Source organism: Sardina pilchardus, chromosome 5, assembly GCF_963854185.1.
Source record: "Sardina pilchardus chromosome 5, fSarPil1.1, whole genome shotgun sequence".
Lineage (NCBI taxonomy): Eukaryota > Metazoa > Chordata > Actinopteri > Clupeiformes > Clupeidae > Sardina > Sardina pilchardus.
Genome location: NC_084998.1, coordinates 16691898 through 16711536, shown reverse-complemented (window position 1 = coordinate 16711536; position 19639 = coordinate 16691898). Strand labels below are relative to the sequence as shown.

The 19639-nt window shown below is 47.7% G+C and overlaps 1 protein-coding gene across 3 annotated transcripts in view; it reads right to left on the bottom strand.

Annotated features, from left to right (window-relative positions):
* Nucleotides 1-19639, bottom strand: part of dlg2 (discs, large homolog 2 (Drosophila)) — a 129206-nt gene that overhangs the window by 33068 nt on the left and 76499 nt on the right. For 2 of the 3 annotated variants that reach the window (XM_062536681.1, XM_062536682.1), the window contains 4 exons: nt 19106-19242; nt 17676-17820; nt 17030-17192; nt 904-1060 (listed from right to left, as the gene is read on the bottom strand). In XM_062536681.1, the coding sequence (XP_062392665.1) occupies nt 904-1060; nt 17030-17192; nt 17676-17820; nt 19106-19242 (602 nt within the window). The remainder of the gene's footprint in view (nt 1-903; nt 1061-17029; nt 17193-17675; nt 17821-19105; nt 19243-19639) is intronic. The other variant, XM_062536680.1, reaches the window with a different exon arrangement.

Sequence of the window (19639 nt, the reverse complement as noted above, 5' to 3'; positions counted from 1 at the left end):
GGGTGCACTAATGGCTTCTCGCGTGGAGCCAAGACCAGTGATTTGGCATACGCTCTCTCTCTCTCTTCACAAAACTTGATTGTTTCATGAATACATTAGATTCACAGGACCAAACTGGCTTCGGTTCTATTATTTATATTATAAATGATATTATTTTCTTCATTTACAATGACTGAAAAGTGTAGGTATGAAAAAAACAAAATCCCCAAAATGTATTTTCGCTCAATTGTGACTGGTATCCAAGTAAAGCTAAACGCTTATTTTCTACTCAATGCTGGTTGGACCATCACTTAGTCTGAGACTGCCATCTGTTGGTGAGGTGATTTTTTTTGTCATGAAAGTGTGTCTTAGCTCTGCTGCACAAAGACCTGGAATGAAATATCCACGATATAAATCTATGAAATATATGATAATTATATAAATATTCTGCACAATATATGATGTGGTACATATCATGGCTAATCATGCCATCACTGCCATTTCATTTCCATGTGGGAGAACATACATAGAAAATATATGTAGAATTATATACAGTATATATATATATAAAAAAAAAACGGCAATATTAAAATTATTTCAGGTTCAAGATTTCAAGATTTATTTGGGGTTTAACTAGCTTCCTAAATAGAAAATAAAATATTGTTTATCCTGGTGTGTGTGTGTGTGTGTGTGTGTGTGTGAGAGTGCGCGCGTGCGTGTGTGTGTGCGTTTATATGTGCGCGTGCCTGTATATGTGTGTTTGTTGGGGGTAGCGCTGCATGTCCTCACCAAGCGAATCAAAGTCAAAATAACCACGAACATGAACAAAAAAAAGACACATACTGTTCCCCTCAGCCGTTTACCTTAACGAGCGTGTGTGTCTGCGTATGTGTGTGTTGGGGGGAAGCAAGCGCCGGCACTCACCGAGAGGATCTGGTCTCCGCGCCGCAGCTCCCCGCTCAGGTCGGCCGGCCCGCCCGCCAGGATGAAGGAGACGAAGATGCCCTCGCCGTCCTCGCCGCCCACGATGTTGAAGCCCAGGCCCGTGGAGCCCTTGTGCAGCACCATCTTCCTGGGCTCCCTGTAGAGACACGTCAGGTAGTACATCAGCTCGGAGTCCGTGGGGCTCAGCATCCTTCCTTTGCTTCCCTTGGCTTCCCTAAGTGTCCTTATCTATCCGTCCGGGGCAGCTAGCTAGCTCGTCGTCATGGACACACGCCACATGCACTTGCACGCTGGTGCACCCGTACGTGTACGCACACGCGCACACACACACAGACGCGCACACACACACACACACACACTCGGTTGCGCGCAGTCTACCAGTGGCAACAGCCCAATAGGGGATTGCTCTACTTAGATAGCATTTGTCCCATTTTTTGACTGGTTTCCTGGAGACGGGAGAGTGAGATCACAAGGACACACTCATACACTCTCTCTCTCTCACACACACACACACACATACACACACACTCACACACACTCTGGTACAGCGTCATTTATCAACTCGAACACCACTGAAGTCAAATCGGAATGCAGGACATTTTGAGGACACGGCTTGTTTAGACTTTTACTATCCACCACCCCTCCTCCCTCCATCCCCCTCCCAATCTGTGGGAGCACACAGTTAATGCACACAATCTACATCCTCCACGAGCCTGTCTTTGGGGCAAATCTATGACTTATATTCTTATGCTCATAAAGGATCATGGCTAAAAATATGGCAACGGAACAAACTGGTAAGAATCCCGCTGGTGCTGAAATCACACAGACAGCAGTGTACACATCCCTACGCCACGCTCCCAGACAAACACCTGGCCGACCGTGGGTAACGAACAGCACTGCTGCCCTGCCCCGACGCTGAGCGCTCAATCCAGCAGCGACCACAACGATTGTGGCAAGTCTGTCAGATCGCATTTGAACGCGGGAGAGGCAGGGCCCGGGCGATCCGGCTATTTGTGGACGGCGACGAGTTGAGACGAGGGGGGCTGAGGCCGAGGCCCCTCCTGGCTCTCGCGAGCTCATCCCGACGGCCCTGCCTCGCCGTCAGCTGCGGGCTCCCTCCAGCTCGCTCCTTTTGACCTAGTTGCGGGAGCGGGGAACGGGATCGGAGCATAGCAGCCCCGCACAATCATCCGCCTGAGCGGCTGTAATTGGGCCAATATGGCTTTTTCGCCCCGAGCGAAAGCCCACCTCCGGGCAACGCATCTCCTCCCTCTCCCCTCTTCCCTGCCCGCTTGGCATCATCTGAGCACCAGGCAGCTCGAGTCCTCCTGACGGCCACCGATGGGAATCGGAGAGGCCCCTGCATTGCTGCTTGCAGCCCTGGGACTAAACATACTGTACAGCAATCGGCTCTGTGGACATAATGTGGTAGTGTGATGCCGGGCATGGGGCCATTGACATATAAACTAATTAAAACGGGAATAAATTCTGACATGTAGCTTCATATCCATAGGCCACATGTCTTCACACATCATGCGTTGGAGCTACAGTATTCTCCACTGTATCACTGCGCAAACCAACATCTAAACTGACCTAGAGGGGACAGAAAGGTCCCTGGGGAAATGTGTTTCTTACATTTTGTTTGCCATTTGTAAAAGTGCAGATAGTGTCAGAGTTGGATAAACATAGCGACAGAACTCATGTTTTTCATATTAATTAGGTAAAACATAATATGTCTGGCTTCCTGTACATGGATTAAACCCCGTCCATTTTTTCTACTTCATTGAAGTTCTTGTTTATTCCAGGATTCAACCTCAATCAAATCCATGCAGGAAAAACTGGCTCTATGCTGTATGCTCAAGGTAACTAAAGTTCGATCACGTTTTCACCACTAGGTGGCCACCTATACCAGACAACAATGAAGCTTCAGTTATTACTAGTAAGAGAACACACTCAAGAGCAGGCCTCTGTGTTCCAGCTCAAACGGCTGAATAGGCTGTGACGAACCTTTTCAGCCGTGCTGACACGTTCAGCAGATAAGAAACGACGTGTCTGTTTTCATTTCCTGTCTTTGTGTGTCCTCTGCGCCACATGAGCCCAAAAAAGACAGCTGCTTGGTCTCTACACTCACAGCCCTGGTCTCATGTCCATGGTGACAGCAACAGGCCTGTCTTTAGTCTCACCACTGCACTGCATGGGTGACACACACTGATCAGATCTCAGCTGAACAACTCAATTAGTCTCCTAACTAGTCACAGAACCACCTCATTCACGAAAGGTCTGCAAAAATATCATGCCTGCCATGTTTAATACTGGCATAATACATCTGTATATATGTATTCCATGCCATTTAACATACAACGTAGGTCATAAAACCAACAATAGCTTTTTATGCTACTGCATACTGTATACTGTATGAGAGGGAATTTCACACCTTATCCATATGGATTGAGAGGAATAATGACTAATAAATACATACACATAATAGGTCACTCTCTGCATTTTGAAGTTGCATTTTGCTAACTGAAATAAAAAAAAATCCATAGTTCTCTAAATTATTACAATGTGCCCTTTACTTCCTCCAGTGACCTGTTAAGCCTAAAGGGAATGTGCCTTGCATAGAATAGAATAGAATAGAATAGAATATATACTTTATTGATCCCGTGAGGGAAATTCAGTTCTCTGCATTTAACCCAATTTAACCGAATTAGTGAACACACAGCACACAGTGAACACACAGTGAGGTGAATCACACAACCCAGAGCAGTGAGCTGCCTGCCCAACCAGCGGCGCTAGGGGAGCAGTGAGGGGTTAGGTGCCTTGCTCAAGGGCACTTCAGCCGTTGTGGATTGGTCGGGGATCGAACCGGCAACCCTCCGGTTACAAGCCCGATACACTAACCAGTACACCACGGCTGCCCCAAACATAACATGCCTACTCTCCTGCTTACTGTATACACTAAAACACTATACACTAAAACACAGTTCATCACCTTTTTCGAGACCAGCTAGCTGCTGTTTTCAAGTAGCACAACCTACATTTGATCGCACCGTCCTCAGCTACCCTTTAGGGGGTAATCACAGATCAATCTAATCTGGACTCCTGTGGACTGGACTTGTCTGTTGGACACGATCAGGTGTGTTGTGGTGGAGCAGTCTGCTGTGGGAGGCCAAGCGAGCCATTAGCCCTTTAAAAGGATTAGGAGTGGGCTGTGTGGAGGTGTGGGCTGTGGAGATGGGGCTGTGGGCTGTGGGGCTGAGGAGGTGTGGGCTGAGGTGTGGGCTCTGGAGATGGGGCTGTGGAGATGGGGCTGTGGGCTGTGGAGATGGGGCTGAGGAGGTGGGGGCTGAGGAGGTGTGGGCTGTGGAGGGGTGGGCTGTGGGGCTGTGGAGTTGGAGGTGTGGGCTGTGGAGATGGGGCTGTGGAGGTGGAGGTGTGGGCTGTGGAGGTGAGGATGTGGAGATGGGGCTGTGGAGGTGGAGGGGTGGGCTGAGGAGATGGGGCTGTGGGCTGAGGAGATGGGGCTGTGGAGATGGGGCTGTGGGCTGTGGGCTGTGGAGGTGTGGGCTGTGGAGATGGGGCTGTGGGCTGTGGGCTGTGGAGGTGTGGGCTGTGGAGATGGGGCTGTGGGCTGTGGGCTGTGGAGGTGTGGGCTGTGGAGGTGTGGGCTGTGGGCTGTGGAGGTGTGGGCTGTGGAGGTGTGGGCTGTGGGCTGTGGGCTGTGGAGGTGTGGGCTGTGGGCTGTGGAGGTGTGGGCTGTGGAGGTGTGGGCTGTGGGCTGTGGGCTGTGGAGGTGTGGGCTGAGGAGGTGTGGGCTGTGGGCTGTGGGCTGTGGAGGTGTGGGCGTGGGGGGAGAGGGAGAGGACATTAATCAGCCCACTCTGACTCCTGCTGCCGCTGCAGCTCCCTCACGTGTCCCTCGAGCCCTGTGGGCCCCGCTGCCGAGAGTCCGCTGGCTGCTGCAACGCTGTGATACTGAAAGACGGATGTCGGGATTTGTCTTGCTGCGCAGCCAATCCCATTTCGGGAGCGCCACTCCGAGGAATTCCAATGAGCTAATGTTTGTCTTGGCGACGCATTGATAATTCACCAGGGGTGAAGGCATTTTCGCTGGAAAATGGCGAAAGCAGGACGATGGTTTCTCTGAGACCTCGACATGTATGGACGGATAAGCCAGCCATCAAAAAAAGTTCAATTTAAGTTCTGAAAAAGTCTTCACCTCTCTAACTTTCCTCAAACAAACAGGACAGACTGTATGTCAGGCACTGAATTAAATGTAAGCTATTTATTTTATGTCGCCTCCTGTTAGTGTCTCTCCCGAGACCTTCCAAATAGAAACATTTCTGTGCATGAGAATGTTGCAGGTCTAGGGCTCTGTAATAGTAAATATATAATGTACTATTGAAAATGTGGAGCCTAGTCTGTTTGCAGAGGCTTGTCAGCAACAATATCCCAGTGCACATCACAGATCTAGTCTAAATGAGTGTTGCTAGGTCTCAGAAAACCAAGGGCTTTCAATGTACTACACAGTAGAATGCAGTCTTGCTCTTACTGCTCTTTCTCACACAGAGTTGGACGTGCCTTGCAGTCATACATCTCTGAATAGCATCAAAAGTAAATGAACATCGATGAGTGTTTCGGACCACCACACCGTAATAGTTTATTGATGGCTTTAGCCATCTTAAATAGCGGCGCACGCTCCCCTCTGCGTCACTGAAGCGGAACGAACATTCGCGCGGCTACTGTACGTGTGAACAGGGAGCTCCTCCTCCACTCCACTCCGTTAATCTCTGATCAATCAGTCCTTCAACGACATCGCAGTGGCGTGGCAAGCACCTCGTACTGATCGGGCACGTCCGTCCACTCTCGGTCAGCACCGCAGTGAGAAACGGCTTCTTTCCAGAGTGGCTACTCCCCAGAGACAGCCCTGAATAACATCCTCAGTGGGAAGTTACTGTGCTACTTTCACACAAACGTGCGAGGAACGGGAGGAAGAGAAGGAGGAGGAGGAGGATGAGGAAGAGGAGGAGTGGCCTTGCCTTTAGCATGCAGGGTGAAAAAACTATGATGCATTACTGTGTGTGACCTACATAACCATAACCCCCCCACCCCGCCCCGTCCAGAAGAAACGCGTAAAAGAGTGACATGTTTGAGATGGGGTGAGCAGGTGAGGGAGGGAGAGAGAGAGAGAGAGAGAGGGAGAGAGGGAGGGGGATAGAGAGAGAGAGAGAGAGAGAGAGAGAGAGAGAGAGAGAGAGAGAGAGAGGGGTAGAGAGGGGTAGAGGGAAGAACAGAGGTGTGGGGGTGGTGGTCTTGCCCCAGGGAGGAATGCTGACACAGCTGTGCTACTGTATGACATTATGGGCTGCTCACCTGAACCAGAGAGAATCTGAATCAGCCGTGAAAGCTGCTAAAGCATGCTGGGGAGCCCCGCCAGTGGACTGTGAAACATACACACAAGCTCTACGCCTCTTCGCTTTTTAGAACCGCACGCACACTATTCACCACACACACAAACAAACAAACAAACAAACAAACAGACATCGGGAATTAAAAAACAGGCACGCAGTGCACACGTCATTCCGGGTACAGAAGAGTGGTCTGCTGGCAGTAACCCTTCTCCTAAGGCAGACGAGCGGAGAGCAAGCGTGGTGTAAACGTTCAAAGGACAAACCACTCAATGCGCAGTGGGCTCGGGCGAGACTGCGAACCACAGCGTGAGCCACGGAGCCGGCCACGGCAGGGTGCAGCGTCCACTCGGGGGCTGAGGCGTCCTCAGAAAGGCGAGGCTGCCCAGACCTCGCTCGGGGGAGGGCAGCTAATCGATATCAGTTATCGGAACAATTCCATCATGCACACTGAGTCTGATGGAGAAAACTCAATGAGCTCAACTCCAAGTAGGCTTGGGCATTGATATGCACATTACATTACGAGACACTCTGGACTCCACCTATGCGGGGTGCAATTGGTTGCCCTTTTGGCAGCAGTTCAAGTCGATATAGCCACTTTAAGGACCCTCTAACCGACACTGCGGACCGACTTGCTAATCAGGAAATGGATTGCTCTCATAAACTCGGCTGCCACATACTGTTACAATCTCGGAGATTTCAACAGACAGCCTGATTTAGAGACCTGTGCTTGGCTTTTTCCAAAGAGCCTCTCTTGGTGCACCATCAGATCATGAGTCAGATATTGTTACGGACCCACTTGAGCTGCAATCTGCACTTGCAGTGGAGAAGCAAAAAAAAGTCTAAACTCTTCCAAACAGTAATTTGCCCCTTGGTGCAAAACTCCCTTGAACTTTTGCATTCTGCAGGGGGACTTTAAAGAGACAGTTTGATTATTTGCCGGTTCACTGGAGCAGATTGTTCACAACAGCATCGCTCTCTCCGGGCGATAATTGGATTAGAAACAGGAAACGGGCTATGCATCGGGCTCCTGGCACCAAGGGCACTGCACAGCTCTCCGAGAGGCCGCGGAGGAAATCAGACCGCAAGGCACATCGTTACGTTATATTACAACAACCAACGTGTCCCCTGGAGTAATTAGCCAAAGGGATAACTGACCATTCAGAACAACGAGATGCGGAGTTACACATGTTGTCTTTTTGAGAGGAGAGCATCGTGCAACGTGCCTGACTCCAATACAACAGCATCTGTCTTGTTGGCAAGGCAGGTTTGCTTCAACTGATATGTGGGATTACACACTGTAGCGTGCGTGGGGCAAGACCTCATGAGAGCATGTGCGTTATTTGAAATATACTACGGCTACACAAGTGTGGTATTACGGTCGGTGGATGATTCACGCACCGTGCAATTTACTGCTCTCGTGTCAGACCACTGCAGTGTATGATTTCTGCTCTCTCGTCTAAAGCCAACGGTCACACTGTAACACTGACCACAACACTGAAATCAATACGTCCTCTGTTTTTGTTTCACCGTGACGCAGGCTGTTAACACCGGACAGCTCCGTAAAACACTCCAACAGCCACATCCATCTGAGGGCACATCTTACTCTCAGGACAGATGGAGAGAGGGCCCTTACGGTCTGTAGTATCATGCTGCATGCACTCAGACACACAGAGCCTGTCAGAGCCAAGTCATGAATCATGACACAGGATTGGAGGGATTCAATCCACGGCTGACCAATCAACACGGACAATGAAAAATCACAAGGCAGTTATTCCCATGCCCATTGATGTCTGAAAACATGTCAAAACTGCCATTGTGAATCAAAGCACACTGTTATGTTTTTTTTTTTTCTACTTCTCAGTTATAACATATTTAGTTCTCCCTCCAAAAGTTCAAAAGCTGGCTGAGCTTGTCCATTTAACATTTCATGGTGCCTGATGTGGTACGTTACATTTCACCCAATGTTCTACTTCCAGAGAATTCCGCACAAAGGCTTGTGGTGATCTGTTCTTTCCATTCATCTTTAATGTAAGATGAGCACATGTCCAGGCCTGAGCCGGTAGAGATTTGTTGTTGTTTTCTATCCTGGCTGCAAATGGACAAGTCAGATTTCAAGGCACGCAGACACACACAAACAAGGCTGGAAGATTTAAAAATAGCTCCTGAGTGAAGCGACCGACCACGCAAGTGTCATCAAACCAGATATACAGCACTGAGTTAATATGTTGCAGTGCACGCCACCAATCATGAAGTGACACGGTCTTTAGATTTTTTTTCAGAAGGCAAAAACAGAATCAGGCTCCTAACACTCCACACGCATAAATTGGACACACTGCAGTCCACACATACATACATACAATTGTGTTTTTTAAGTAAATTGAAAATAATATACTGAATATCACAACACCTTCTGTCCTATTCAAGTTTATTCCCATTTGAAGGGGAGGTGTGGGGGAAGGGGACAATAAACGACAAGGTTCATGCTACAATCAATTCAATCAGAATTAGGATGCACTCAGCATAGGGCGACAGCTATGGGCACATTTCCCAACGGTCCCGACCTTGAAAGAGCTGCAGTCAATATGCATCAACAGATAACAACAAATAAACAATGATACTCCAGATAATGATGCAATGCTGAGAGCATTCACATCAAACCCAAAAGCAAGTACCAAGTGAAAGCAAGTGTCAAGTGAAACAAACATGCATTAAGAAACATTTTTAAAGAAATATTTGCATTTCAGGATATCTATGAACCTAGTGTGTGACAATTAAAGCTGCAAACAGACCTCAAGGTTTTTCATTTTGAAACAATGGAACATTGGTGACAATCAGATAACCAGTGGTAGTTGTGTACTTGAATCCTTTGCGATTCTTTCCACTGCTGATGCAATCCAGATTCAATCAAACGTGTTTGATTTTATCACGCCCAGCCTGTTCTGTGGTTGTCATGGTTGCAATTGTGACATTACACCGCCAACAGCTCAATCGTTACATACTCCCATACTCCAGGTGTTTCTGCTCCTAACAAGCCCCTGATAGTGTCCGACTCAATCTGCAGGTTTGGTTTATGCCACCTTCTTGTAGCCGTGTACAACTGAAAAACAATCAGGAGGTCTGTTTGTAGCTTACAGTACGTTCTGAAGCTCTAAGACTGTTCCTCTGAAGAGGACTATGAAAAACATAGACCAACAGTCACGCACCCTTAACCAAACAATCCATGCAAAAACCCACTGCTAACAAGGGATTTTTAAGAACTCTTTTCTACCATGGCACAATGTTTGAGAGAGGACCAGGAGGAACACGGGGGAAGGAACATGCAAGACGGCCAAGGAAGGCGCAGGGCGGGTGGGCAGGGCATGCAGTGGAGCAGGCAGAGGGTGGTGCTGGTGGTGCGGTACCTTGTGATCTCGGAGTCGGGGAGCAGACCTAAGTGGAAGTGAGGGAAGGGGGTGGAGTGCTCCAGGGGGGAATAGAGGCGGGGAGAAGGTGCGCGCTCACACAGTTTGTTCACAGTGCTGTAAACTGGCTCTGGAGGCCTGGTGACAGAGACAAGAGAGCAGCAAGACAGACAGAAGGACAGCCAGAGAGAGAGAGGGTGAGAGAGAGAGAGAGAGATAGAGACAGAAAGAGAGAGAGAGAGAGAGTGGTTAAGTTGTTAATGTTAGTTGTGCAGAAAGAGAGATCAAGAGACCAGGGGTAAGGAGACAAGGCGGAGAAGTGCATCTGTAGCGTGCGCAGGGGTTAACAGCAGGGCGCCAGTTCATGATTAGTGAATTAGGGCACTGGTAACGCGGGTTCTGTGGGACTCTTACTGCCTAGTACACTTCTCACACACTCTCTATGTACTGTAGGAGATGACCCTTCCTCTGAGCTCACTGAACTCCATCTTGGTTTTGAAAGAGCAGTCAAAGCACTCAAGACATTTCTGGATCACAGGAAGAGAACAGGGCCATCTCAAAAGCTGCAAGTCAGCAACACGCGGCTCATCCGATCATCAGAATATGGGGGAAAAAACAAGCAAACCAACAAAAAAACAACCTGCCAAAAAGATATCTGCAACATGACTATAACTGAGAAAGAGGGCAACCAAAGGAAATAAATGTGTGCCGGTCTGCTGGTCATAAGGTATCTGAACTTAACCTCAATTTATGATCATTCTGGGTAAAAAACCTCAGACTTTTCTCGTCACAGGCTTAAAATGTGTGCAGATGTGCAAACAGTTCTATGCATTTCTGTGGCAAAGGTACCCTGGCAAAGTCCTATATTGTGCCACAACAGCATCCAACCTCAGAGCTGAACAGAGCTGATCTTCCTTACAGTGTTTTCCACCAGTTTCTGTTTCTCTCTCATTCACACTCACTCATTCACTCTCTCTCACTCTCTCACTCTCTCTCTCTCTTTCACTCTCTCTGTGGAAAATGTTTTCTTGTAGGGTATCTTCATGCAGAATGCAAAGCATTGCAAGCAACTTAACACAGTGCTTTGTTTATACAGTGACTGTTTTTATTATCATTATCATTACTATTATTATTTAAGCTATATTTGAACGTTTGCCTTTAATGAGGTAGGACCAGTGAAGAGTGACAGGAGGTAAGAGGTAGAGAAGGCCGTGGGTCAGACTCAAACCCCGGCTCCCCGTGGCCATTTACGGTACGGACGCTACAGATGGTTGCATCACAGCTTCCTCTTTTCCATTACTGTTTTGATGTTCGTTTGAAACCTGATGGGAACAGTGTGTGACAAGAACTGTGTGTGTGTGTGTGTGTGTATGTGTGAATCTTCAGTGGAAAATCACTAGCGACAACAGAGTGTCTGTACAGCCCGGACGGAAAATAACCGTTTCACAGAAGTCAAAGTCTGTTCCTGTGAGACTCTCACCTCAACTGGAAGTGCTGGGACTCAAACCTGTGACCCTCCCCATCATCTAACGAGGCATTTCTGATTGGAGAAAGAATACGTCATTCAGTACAGTCAACCAACGCTGTCTTGAAATGTGAAAATATCTATGCAATCCAAATATACTGTATGTTCATACACCTAAAAAATGCATTCATAACATCCAAAAATGCATTCATAATTGTATGGCTAAACGTGATCACATGTGTTCAAATGTGATCAAATGAGACAAAATGACTGACAGTGAACATCTAGACGAGTCACACAGGACAGCACAACAGAGCGAGTAACAAACAACAACAGGGTTGAAAAAACAACAGCAACACACTGAAACTGAAAGACAGACTCCATGCCAACAATGTCCTCACACCCTCAACTGTGTGGAGAGTCAAATCTTTACTCGAAGACCACATACCAGGTCATCCTAAAGCTGCTTTATTGTACAGGACGTCGATCACCTACTCAAGACTATTGCTACTAGACTACAGAGAGAGGAACCGCTGACAGGTCCTTGTGCCCTGGCCGACGTCTTGTGTTGTGTTGTGTTGTGTTGTGTTGTGTTGTGCTGTGCTGTGCTGTGCTGTGCTGTGTTGTGTTGTGTTGTGTTGTGTTGTGTTGTGTTGTGTTGTGTTGTGTTGTGTTGTGTTGTGTTGTGTTGTGTTGTGTTGTGTTGTGTTGTGTTGTGTTGTGTTGTGTTGTGCTGTGGTGTGGTTGTGCTGTGGTGTGGTTGTGCTCTACTGTGCTGTGCTGTGCTGTGCTGTGCTGTGCTGTGCTGTGCTGTGCTGTGTTGTGTTGTGTTGTGTTGTGTTGTGTTGTGTTGTGTTGTGTTGTGTTGTGTTGTGTTGTGTTGTGCTGTGCTGTGCTGTGCTGTGCTGTGCTGTGCTGTGCTGTGTTGTGTTGTGTTGTGTTGTGTTGTGTTGTGTTGTGGTTGTGTTGCGGTTGTGTTGCGGTTGTGTTGAGGTGGTGCACGCAGCAGCTCTGAGCTGTGGTGAGATGTGCGCGTGCGGTGAGCGCCGCTGTGCTGGGTGGTTGCAGGGCTGCATTAGCCATGCCTCTGCTCTGGCAGATGATCTCGGTGTGGCTGGCTGTGAAGCGGAATCTGCAGCGTTCTGTGGCCCACTTACCCCCCTCACCACCACCCACCACGCCGCCGCCGCTGCTGCTACCGCTACGTCCCCCCCTCCAACCCCTCCACCCCCCCTCCTGGGTCTCATGGCTCCGGCTCGTGACTTCTCCTTTGGGCTTCAGCCCTCAGCAACTTGCAGTGCAGCAAACAGCTACTGCTATCCGCATGCACTTCTCCCTCCCCCCTCCTTTCCTCTCCTCTCCTCTCCTCCTCTCTTCTCCTCTCCAGACAAGACATTTGGATCTTCATTTTATACCCTCTCTCTCACCATCTTTTCATTTGGATTCCTGTTTGCCTAGTTCTTGTAAATCATATATTATATTCCCTCCCATGTGTTTTCTGTTCCCCCTGTCTCTCTGCCTTCAAAATGATGCAAAACATCCACTTGACTTACTCCATTCTCCTTAATGCCCCATATGTTTCATAATAATTATGTGCTCAGTGTCATAGCTGTAAAGGTAGAATCCCTGATTGTAATCCGGTGCACTTTCAGTCATGGTCTATTAGCTGGCCATCCAGTGTGTGGGGTTCAAAGAACATATTGGCTGGGACAAAGCATTACACAGTGCAAGCCAACAAACACTTTGCTTCAGGGGCATGAAAGTGACAGGTAATTGATTAGCTTTTGAGCACAAATATCAACCACCTTTTCAGCAAAATGACAAAACTCCGCTTCTAAAAGGGGAGCCCCTCTGAGCGATGCGTTCGAGGCGCGGGGAGCTAAATCAAAGACTTCTTGGCTCTTGCAGACATCACAGGATTTCCTGGTGCCTGTGTGTAATGTGTCACTGCAGCGTCAGGAGCCAAGCGAGCGAGCATGCTGCGAGACAGCTGAATGCCAAGAGAGCGGCATGCTTCTCTCCAGGGTTGACACCAGTTGGCCGTCTGACAGCCAGAAATCAGCCTGCGTGGCGAGCTGGCAGCCAGACAGACGCTGAGGTAACATCATAATGACGAATGACAAGTGCAGTGTGGCGACATGGCAGGCGGGTCATCTATTTTGCATAGAGCGCTGAGCAGGCAGGTGCATGAGGTACCTGAGACCAACGTGTTCAGAGTAGGAACTTGTAACTTTAAGAGCAATTTCTGAAAGCGCTTATGCTGTCTATGCAATATGAACTGGAATACTGTATGTGTTCTTCAAATGCAAACTTATCAATACCAGTCAAGCTAGTTTAAATAGTGATCCTGAAAAATAATGATCAGTTTGTGCAACATTCAAGAAATCTCAGTGTTGTGGAGTGCTGTTACACTGAAGATCTGCATAGCTGGTGTACAGCTGTATGGTATGTGTGTGTATGTATGGTAATAATATGACATAGCAGACATTTATGACTGCTTGTTAGCTCTACATATCAAAGACTTAACCATCAGCAGTGCTGTTATGTGGATAGAAACATACAGTAAATCTCTTGTGCATTCAATTGTCATCACCAAAACCTTATGGTGAACCACATACTGTACTGTATGTGAGAAAGCCATTTCAAATGGATACTGCCTCTGATGTGCATTGATCCGTTCCCTACATTGGATTTGGATGATAGCTCAAAAGTACGGTAAAGCTGACCACACCCTATTTCATTTCAAAACACTATCGACCCACTTTGGACCACAGCCAGAAATTCAACCACGGGTGCGCGTCCGCGACGGCGTTCTAAAAAACGCCTCCGCCGAGACCCGGACCGATCAGATCTTAATTTTCCGACCTGGGCTTCCATACACTTGAGAGGTTAAGCTCCTACACTGAGCCGGCCCGCCACGGCGCAGAGCCTGCTGCCCGCCTGCCTCCGCTGCAGCAGCAGAAGAGCTCGGGGAGCGGCGCTGGGAGAGTGCCCCATTTACTTACGCCTCTAAAACATTCATGGAGGTCGTATGGAAATGGCGAGTGGCAGAAGGGCTGAGGAGGAGATGACCTTTTAGCAGCCCTGCTCCGAGTTTAGGTCTCTCACGGAGACCTCCCCAAACGGCCCGGCCGTATTCATTTTTCATGATCTGAGGCTGGCTGGCAAAAACCAACAGGCAAAGACTTTACTAGACCACACAGGCCAGTGTGCTGACTTGTGTTATATTGCCAGAGACTGCCCTGGTTCCTGAGAGCTAATTCTCCATCAAAGCCATTACATATGGTCATTTCATAACTCTGACTTTACACTATATCATTTAATGTGTTATTAATTTTAAGATGTTAATGAGGTTGTACATCTATAGCAATACCAAACATGTCGACTACTTTTCTCTCAACATATGTGCTTTACTGTAAGTGGCTCTCCTTGTCTATAGTAAATGTGGTAGATGAGTCGCCTAAATCTAGATTAGCCCATCCTATGAGAAGCAACAGGACCACGTAAACCTCTTAGCCCAAGAGAGGGACGGTCGCTAATCCCCTGTTAAAAAGCTCAGCGCGGGGTCACCCTCTGAAATCCTTCACTGGTTTTCCTTTCTGTATGAAAACTACTAAAAAAGGTGCAATGGGTAGGTGTGGAGACGGACTTTTTGAAAGACATTTTTAAAAGTTTTAAGCATGTAAAAGGCTCGGGGCATGGTGACACATTTAAAAAGTGCAGACTAGCGTCAGGCTTTTAGAGACGACACTTCTCTCTGGCTAACAGAGATACTGTGTGTGTGTGAATAGAGTTGATGGGATTGAATTTTATCTTGAAAGTCGGCATTCAGCTGAGCATACTGAGATGCAGCAAAGAGAAGTTGAGACTCTGCGCACTCGTGCTCACGTCGGCCTTATTGTAATGCACAGCACCAGCAGTCCCCTGCCACAGCATCTGACTAGTGATGCCTGGCAAATGCAAGTATACATACACACACACACACACACACACACAAACGTCTCAGGCACTCTTGCCTGCGTCGTGACCTACTTGCTTTTGTGCTGTATTTTTTTTTTTTTTTGGTGTATGCAAAAATACATTCAGTCTTGACAGAGAGACAGTGATATAGCTAATTTAATACAGCCAGAAGGGGAGGCTGGGCTTCGGTTTCTAGTCATTAGAGGGAGTCAACTTTCACAGCTACGGCAGAGCACCTGAGACCTGGGATCAAGGAAGGGGACAACGCCAGAGAGGAAGGGAGAGACTCCGGATGTATGTCTTTTAGGACGGAGGAGAGAAGAGAAGAGAAAGAGTGAGAGGAAGAGAAAGGAGGAGGACAGGAGGGAGGGAGAGAAAGAGTGAGGGGAACAGGAGCGCAGGAGTTTAGAGAAAGCGTGAGAGAGAAAGAGAGAAAGAGAGAGAGAGAGAGAGAGAGAGAGCCAGGAAGTGGAATCTCCTAATGAGTCTGAGTGCAAACTGTGCTGACGCTGAAGCTTCGCAGAGGAGCATCCGCTCAGAAAAACAAACCGCCTGGCGCAAAACATATGCTTCCCAAAAACAGCTCCGAACACAAAAATAAACTCCATTACCATCTACTACCATAAGAGGCGTGTTAAAATAAGCCATGCTAACTCAGAAAAATACACTTCACACGGGGGATATGGCCACAACAATGCCCTAATTTTAGTCCCACAAGCACATGATGCTTGGAGCACATTTCAGGGTTGTTAAAGGCACACACTAAGTGAATAAAAGCCGGAAAACTACTGCTCACTGTGCATGATTATACCTGATGCTAGATATTTATCATGAGAAAGAAACAGAACACAAATCATGGGTCTGCTCATTAATTCAATCTAGCAGTGAAAATGAAAAACAGTCTGTACCGGTAGTTTGAAAAGGACAAGCGTTCGATCTCCCTATGAATTAACGAACAGTTTCATTTGGCTCATAACTGACATGAACTCAAACAGCAAGTTGAAAAGGAGGGTTTCTGTTTAATTCAAGCGCTTGACAACAGTGTGGATGATGGAACATTAGGTAGCCAATATTGTTTAATCACTAATTACGATCTATGGTTTGTAAATAAGGGTGCATTTGTCCTATTTCCTCAAAATAGCCACTGCCGGTGTTTTCAGTTAGACTGATGTCCCACCCTCCCGCTCTGACCCTTCTGCTGGAGTGTCCAGAGAGTGCTCTGAACGTTCCCAAAGTGTGATGCTCTGAATAACGACAATCGTAACAACGCGCTGAATTCACAAACGGCTTCAGAGTGCCCAATACTGTACTCAACTTCACTTAAATACTTAATATAAGCCCACTACTTAACACATACATTGAGTCTAATTATGGAGCATAGTCAGCTCTAAAAAATGTTCGTGTTGAAGAGACAGTGCAACTGTTGAGAACTGTTCTTGAATTGTTTAAGATCGATGTGTAGCTCAAACCACAAAGTCAGATGAAGAAAATGTATTCTCTTAGGAGTGACCTTTCCCCAAAAGTACGACAAATCAGATGCTCTAGAACTCCATTCAAGTAACCCTACTAGTAACTAGTAGGTGAGAGGGCCACTTGATCATAAACATAGCCAGACAGACAGGGGGAGGATCAATGAAAATGGGACAGAAACTAGACACTCGGAACAGTGCTTGGGACAGTGGGACAGAAACGACAAGTGAAGGGACCGGCAAAACTCAAAAGCAATCCCAATCACTGTAGTGGTGATGTCTTTTCAGATGGCCTTTGGGTTTTTGGGGTTTCCACAGGACAACGAGAGGAGCGGGCGGGTTGGTGGACAGACAATCTACCTGTGGGCACTGGCGTCTGGTAGGAGAGGAGGTAATTACCGTAAGAAGGAAAAACCATCCAACCTGTTAATGTCCTCTTCCCCGAGCAAGTGTTTGGGGATGGGGGAGTACCTTCCTGGGGAGATGGGCGGCAGGCTGGACTTGTACTCCAGGGTGCCATTGTTGCCGGGGGAAGAGATATGGTTTTCCATTGGAGAGAACGCTGGAAGAGAGTGACAGCACACACACACACACACATGGTCATGACAACAGAACTCATAACCTCAAATGGCCTCAAAGGATGATGTCACAGTATGGTTCATGGCCCATATTAATCAGTGACAGAATCAATTATTCATTTCACTTGCTATTCTGTGGAAAGACCGCTCCTACCGAGCCTACAACATAACCAAATGAAAAATGATAGTACTACTGTACTACTACTGTTAGTACTCCTACTACTAATACATACTACTAGCAGCAGACATACAGATAACTGTGAACAGGTTTGTGTGCACTACTGTAGATGCACACACAGCACAAGCACACAAATTCAACATACTGTATAAAACTACTGACTGTAGTCACTTTAAAGGGTGCAGAGTAAGTACTACATCACAACAGAGAAGAAAGAGAGGGAGAAAGAGAGAGGAAAAAAGAAGGGCAAAAGAAGAATACGAAAAAAAAAAAAAAAAAATCAACTTACAATGTGTGATATCAGGAGGCCCATAGGGATCGGATAAGTAAACGCTGGTAGGCTTGCCCACCTTCAGATAGACTACATCAGACGTATTCTTCAATATGGCTACAGCTTCCTCGTGAGTCACTTCTTCCAAAGTGTAGTTGTTTACCTGTGAAAAAGCGGAGGAGAGATCCCGTCGGTTACGCAAGCGCTTTAACTCATCGTCCAGCTGTCAAGAAGAGCAAATCAGCATGGCCCACAGAGCTGGCAAATCCGCCCAGTCGATTGGATTAGGGGGGCGGGGAGTGTGTGTGTGTGTGTGGGGGGGGGGGGGGGGTAATGGGGTCGCAGAGGGAGGGTGTGTGTGCGGTTAATTAAACCTGACTTCACTCTAACGACCCTCCCAGGGAGCCGCAGTGCTCACACAGGGCGGCAGGACGACCAAAGGCCCAGGGACGCTGGAGAGTTTCGCCCCACGTCACGTCACGTCCTGAGTGGCCTGTCCAGGCGCAGCGGCACGCAGTGGCCATTCTCAGTGTCACCTCCGACGGTGTGACACGTGGTCAGTGTTTGTGTGTGTGTGAGCCAAAACACATCAAGACTGTGGAGAACTCCAAACAGCTTGAGAGAGTAAAAGCCCCGTGGATCAGATCTACCTGCACACTTAACAGAGGCGATTCCATGAATTAGCTTACCTACATTACCTGGCTGAAAAGGTGTGCTAATGAGACTAAGCTGCTTTAGTGAATGGTTGGAACACACTACATGGGATCAGACTTCTACTCTCTGAGGCAGTGAACGACATTTGGTCTCTATCCTCTTGCATCTGTGTTGTGGTGGCATCCAGAGCCCTGTCTATAATCTCAACTTCGCATCCAGAGCCCTGTCTATAATTTCAACTTCGCCTGCATCTCTCTTGCATCTGTGTTGTGGTGGCATCCAGAGCCCTGTCTATAATCTCAACTTCGCCTGTCACATTTTTGTGGGTGGCTCTCAGAGATGGCATTGCTGGAATTTTTAGGCGTCATGAAGGAATATGATATTTAATATTGATGCTAATTATGTTTGGATTAGGCTCCCTAATCAGTGCAGGGCCCAGGGAGTTCTCTTAAACCCCCCCTGCCTTATGGTAACCCTAGTTACCTTTGTTAGGAAGAGAGATGCCGCACACGCCAAGGAAAATGTACATTTCAAAATGGACTTATAACTCGGAGAGTGCAGTATCCCTCTCCCTAACTAAGCTTTATACCTAGTTGTCTGCACCTCCACTTTGGTGTGCGTTTGTACTGTACCTCTCCTTCCAAACCCTGGTTACCTTTCCCTCTGTTCCCCCTCCACACCTCTCGTCTACCCCTCTAGCTCACTCCATCTCTAGTCCGACGCCCGCTCACACCGACGCTGAGGGCCAGTGGTGGTGCCCTGTGTTGTCTGGCATCGTCTGGTCTGGCACTCACCATGAGTAACCGATCTCCGACCTGCAGCCTGCCGTCCTTCTGCGCGGCGCCGCCGTCGATGATCTTGGTGACGTAGATGCTGTTGTCCCCGGGGATGTGCTGGTTGCCCACCCCTCCTGCGATGCTGAAGCCCAGCCCTGTGGGAGAGGCACACAGACGAGCACGGACATGAAGTACACTGGTGTGGAAAGCACAAGAACTGCCTAAAGAACAAATAAGATAAGAACTTCCTTTTTGTCACGGCCCAAACAAGGAAGGTGTGCATAATTTTCTTTCAGGTAGCAAATAATAGCATTTCATGGTCTGCAATCTAACTGCCAATGTGATTTTTCCCCCCTTCTCCTATTCATATTTAAAAAATGATGGTGTCTCTCTGAAAATGCCATGCAAGGCATAATCCGACATATGCTGGTTCCACATACATAAAGAATGAAATGGCTGCTGGAAAGTGCAGGTGGGAGCAAGTTTGCATTTATATGTATGTGCAGTAAGTAAACTATGCTGGTTTCCTACAAGCAATCTGATGAGCTGTCA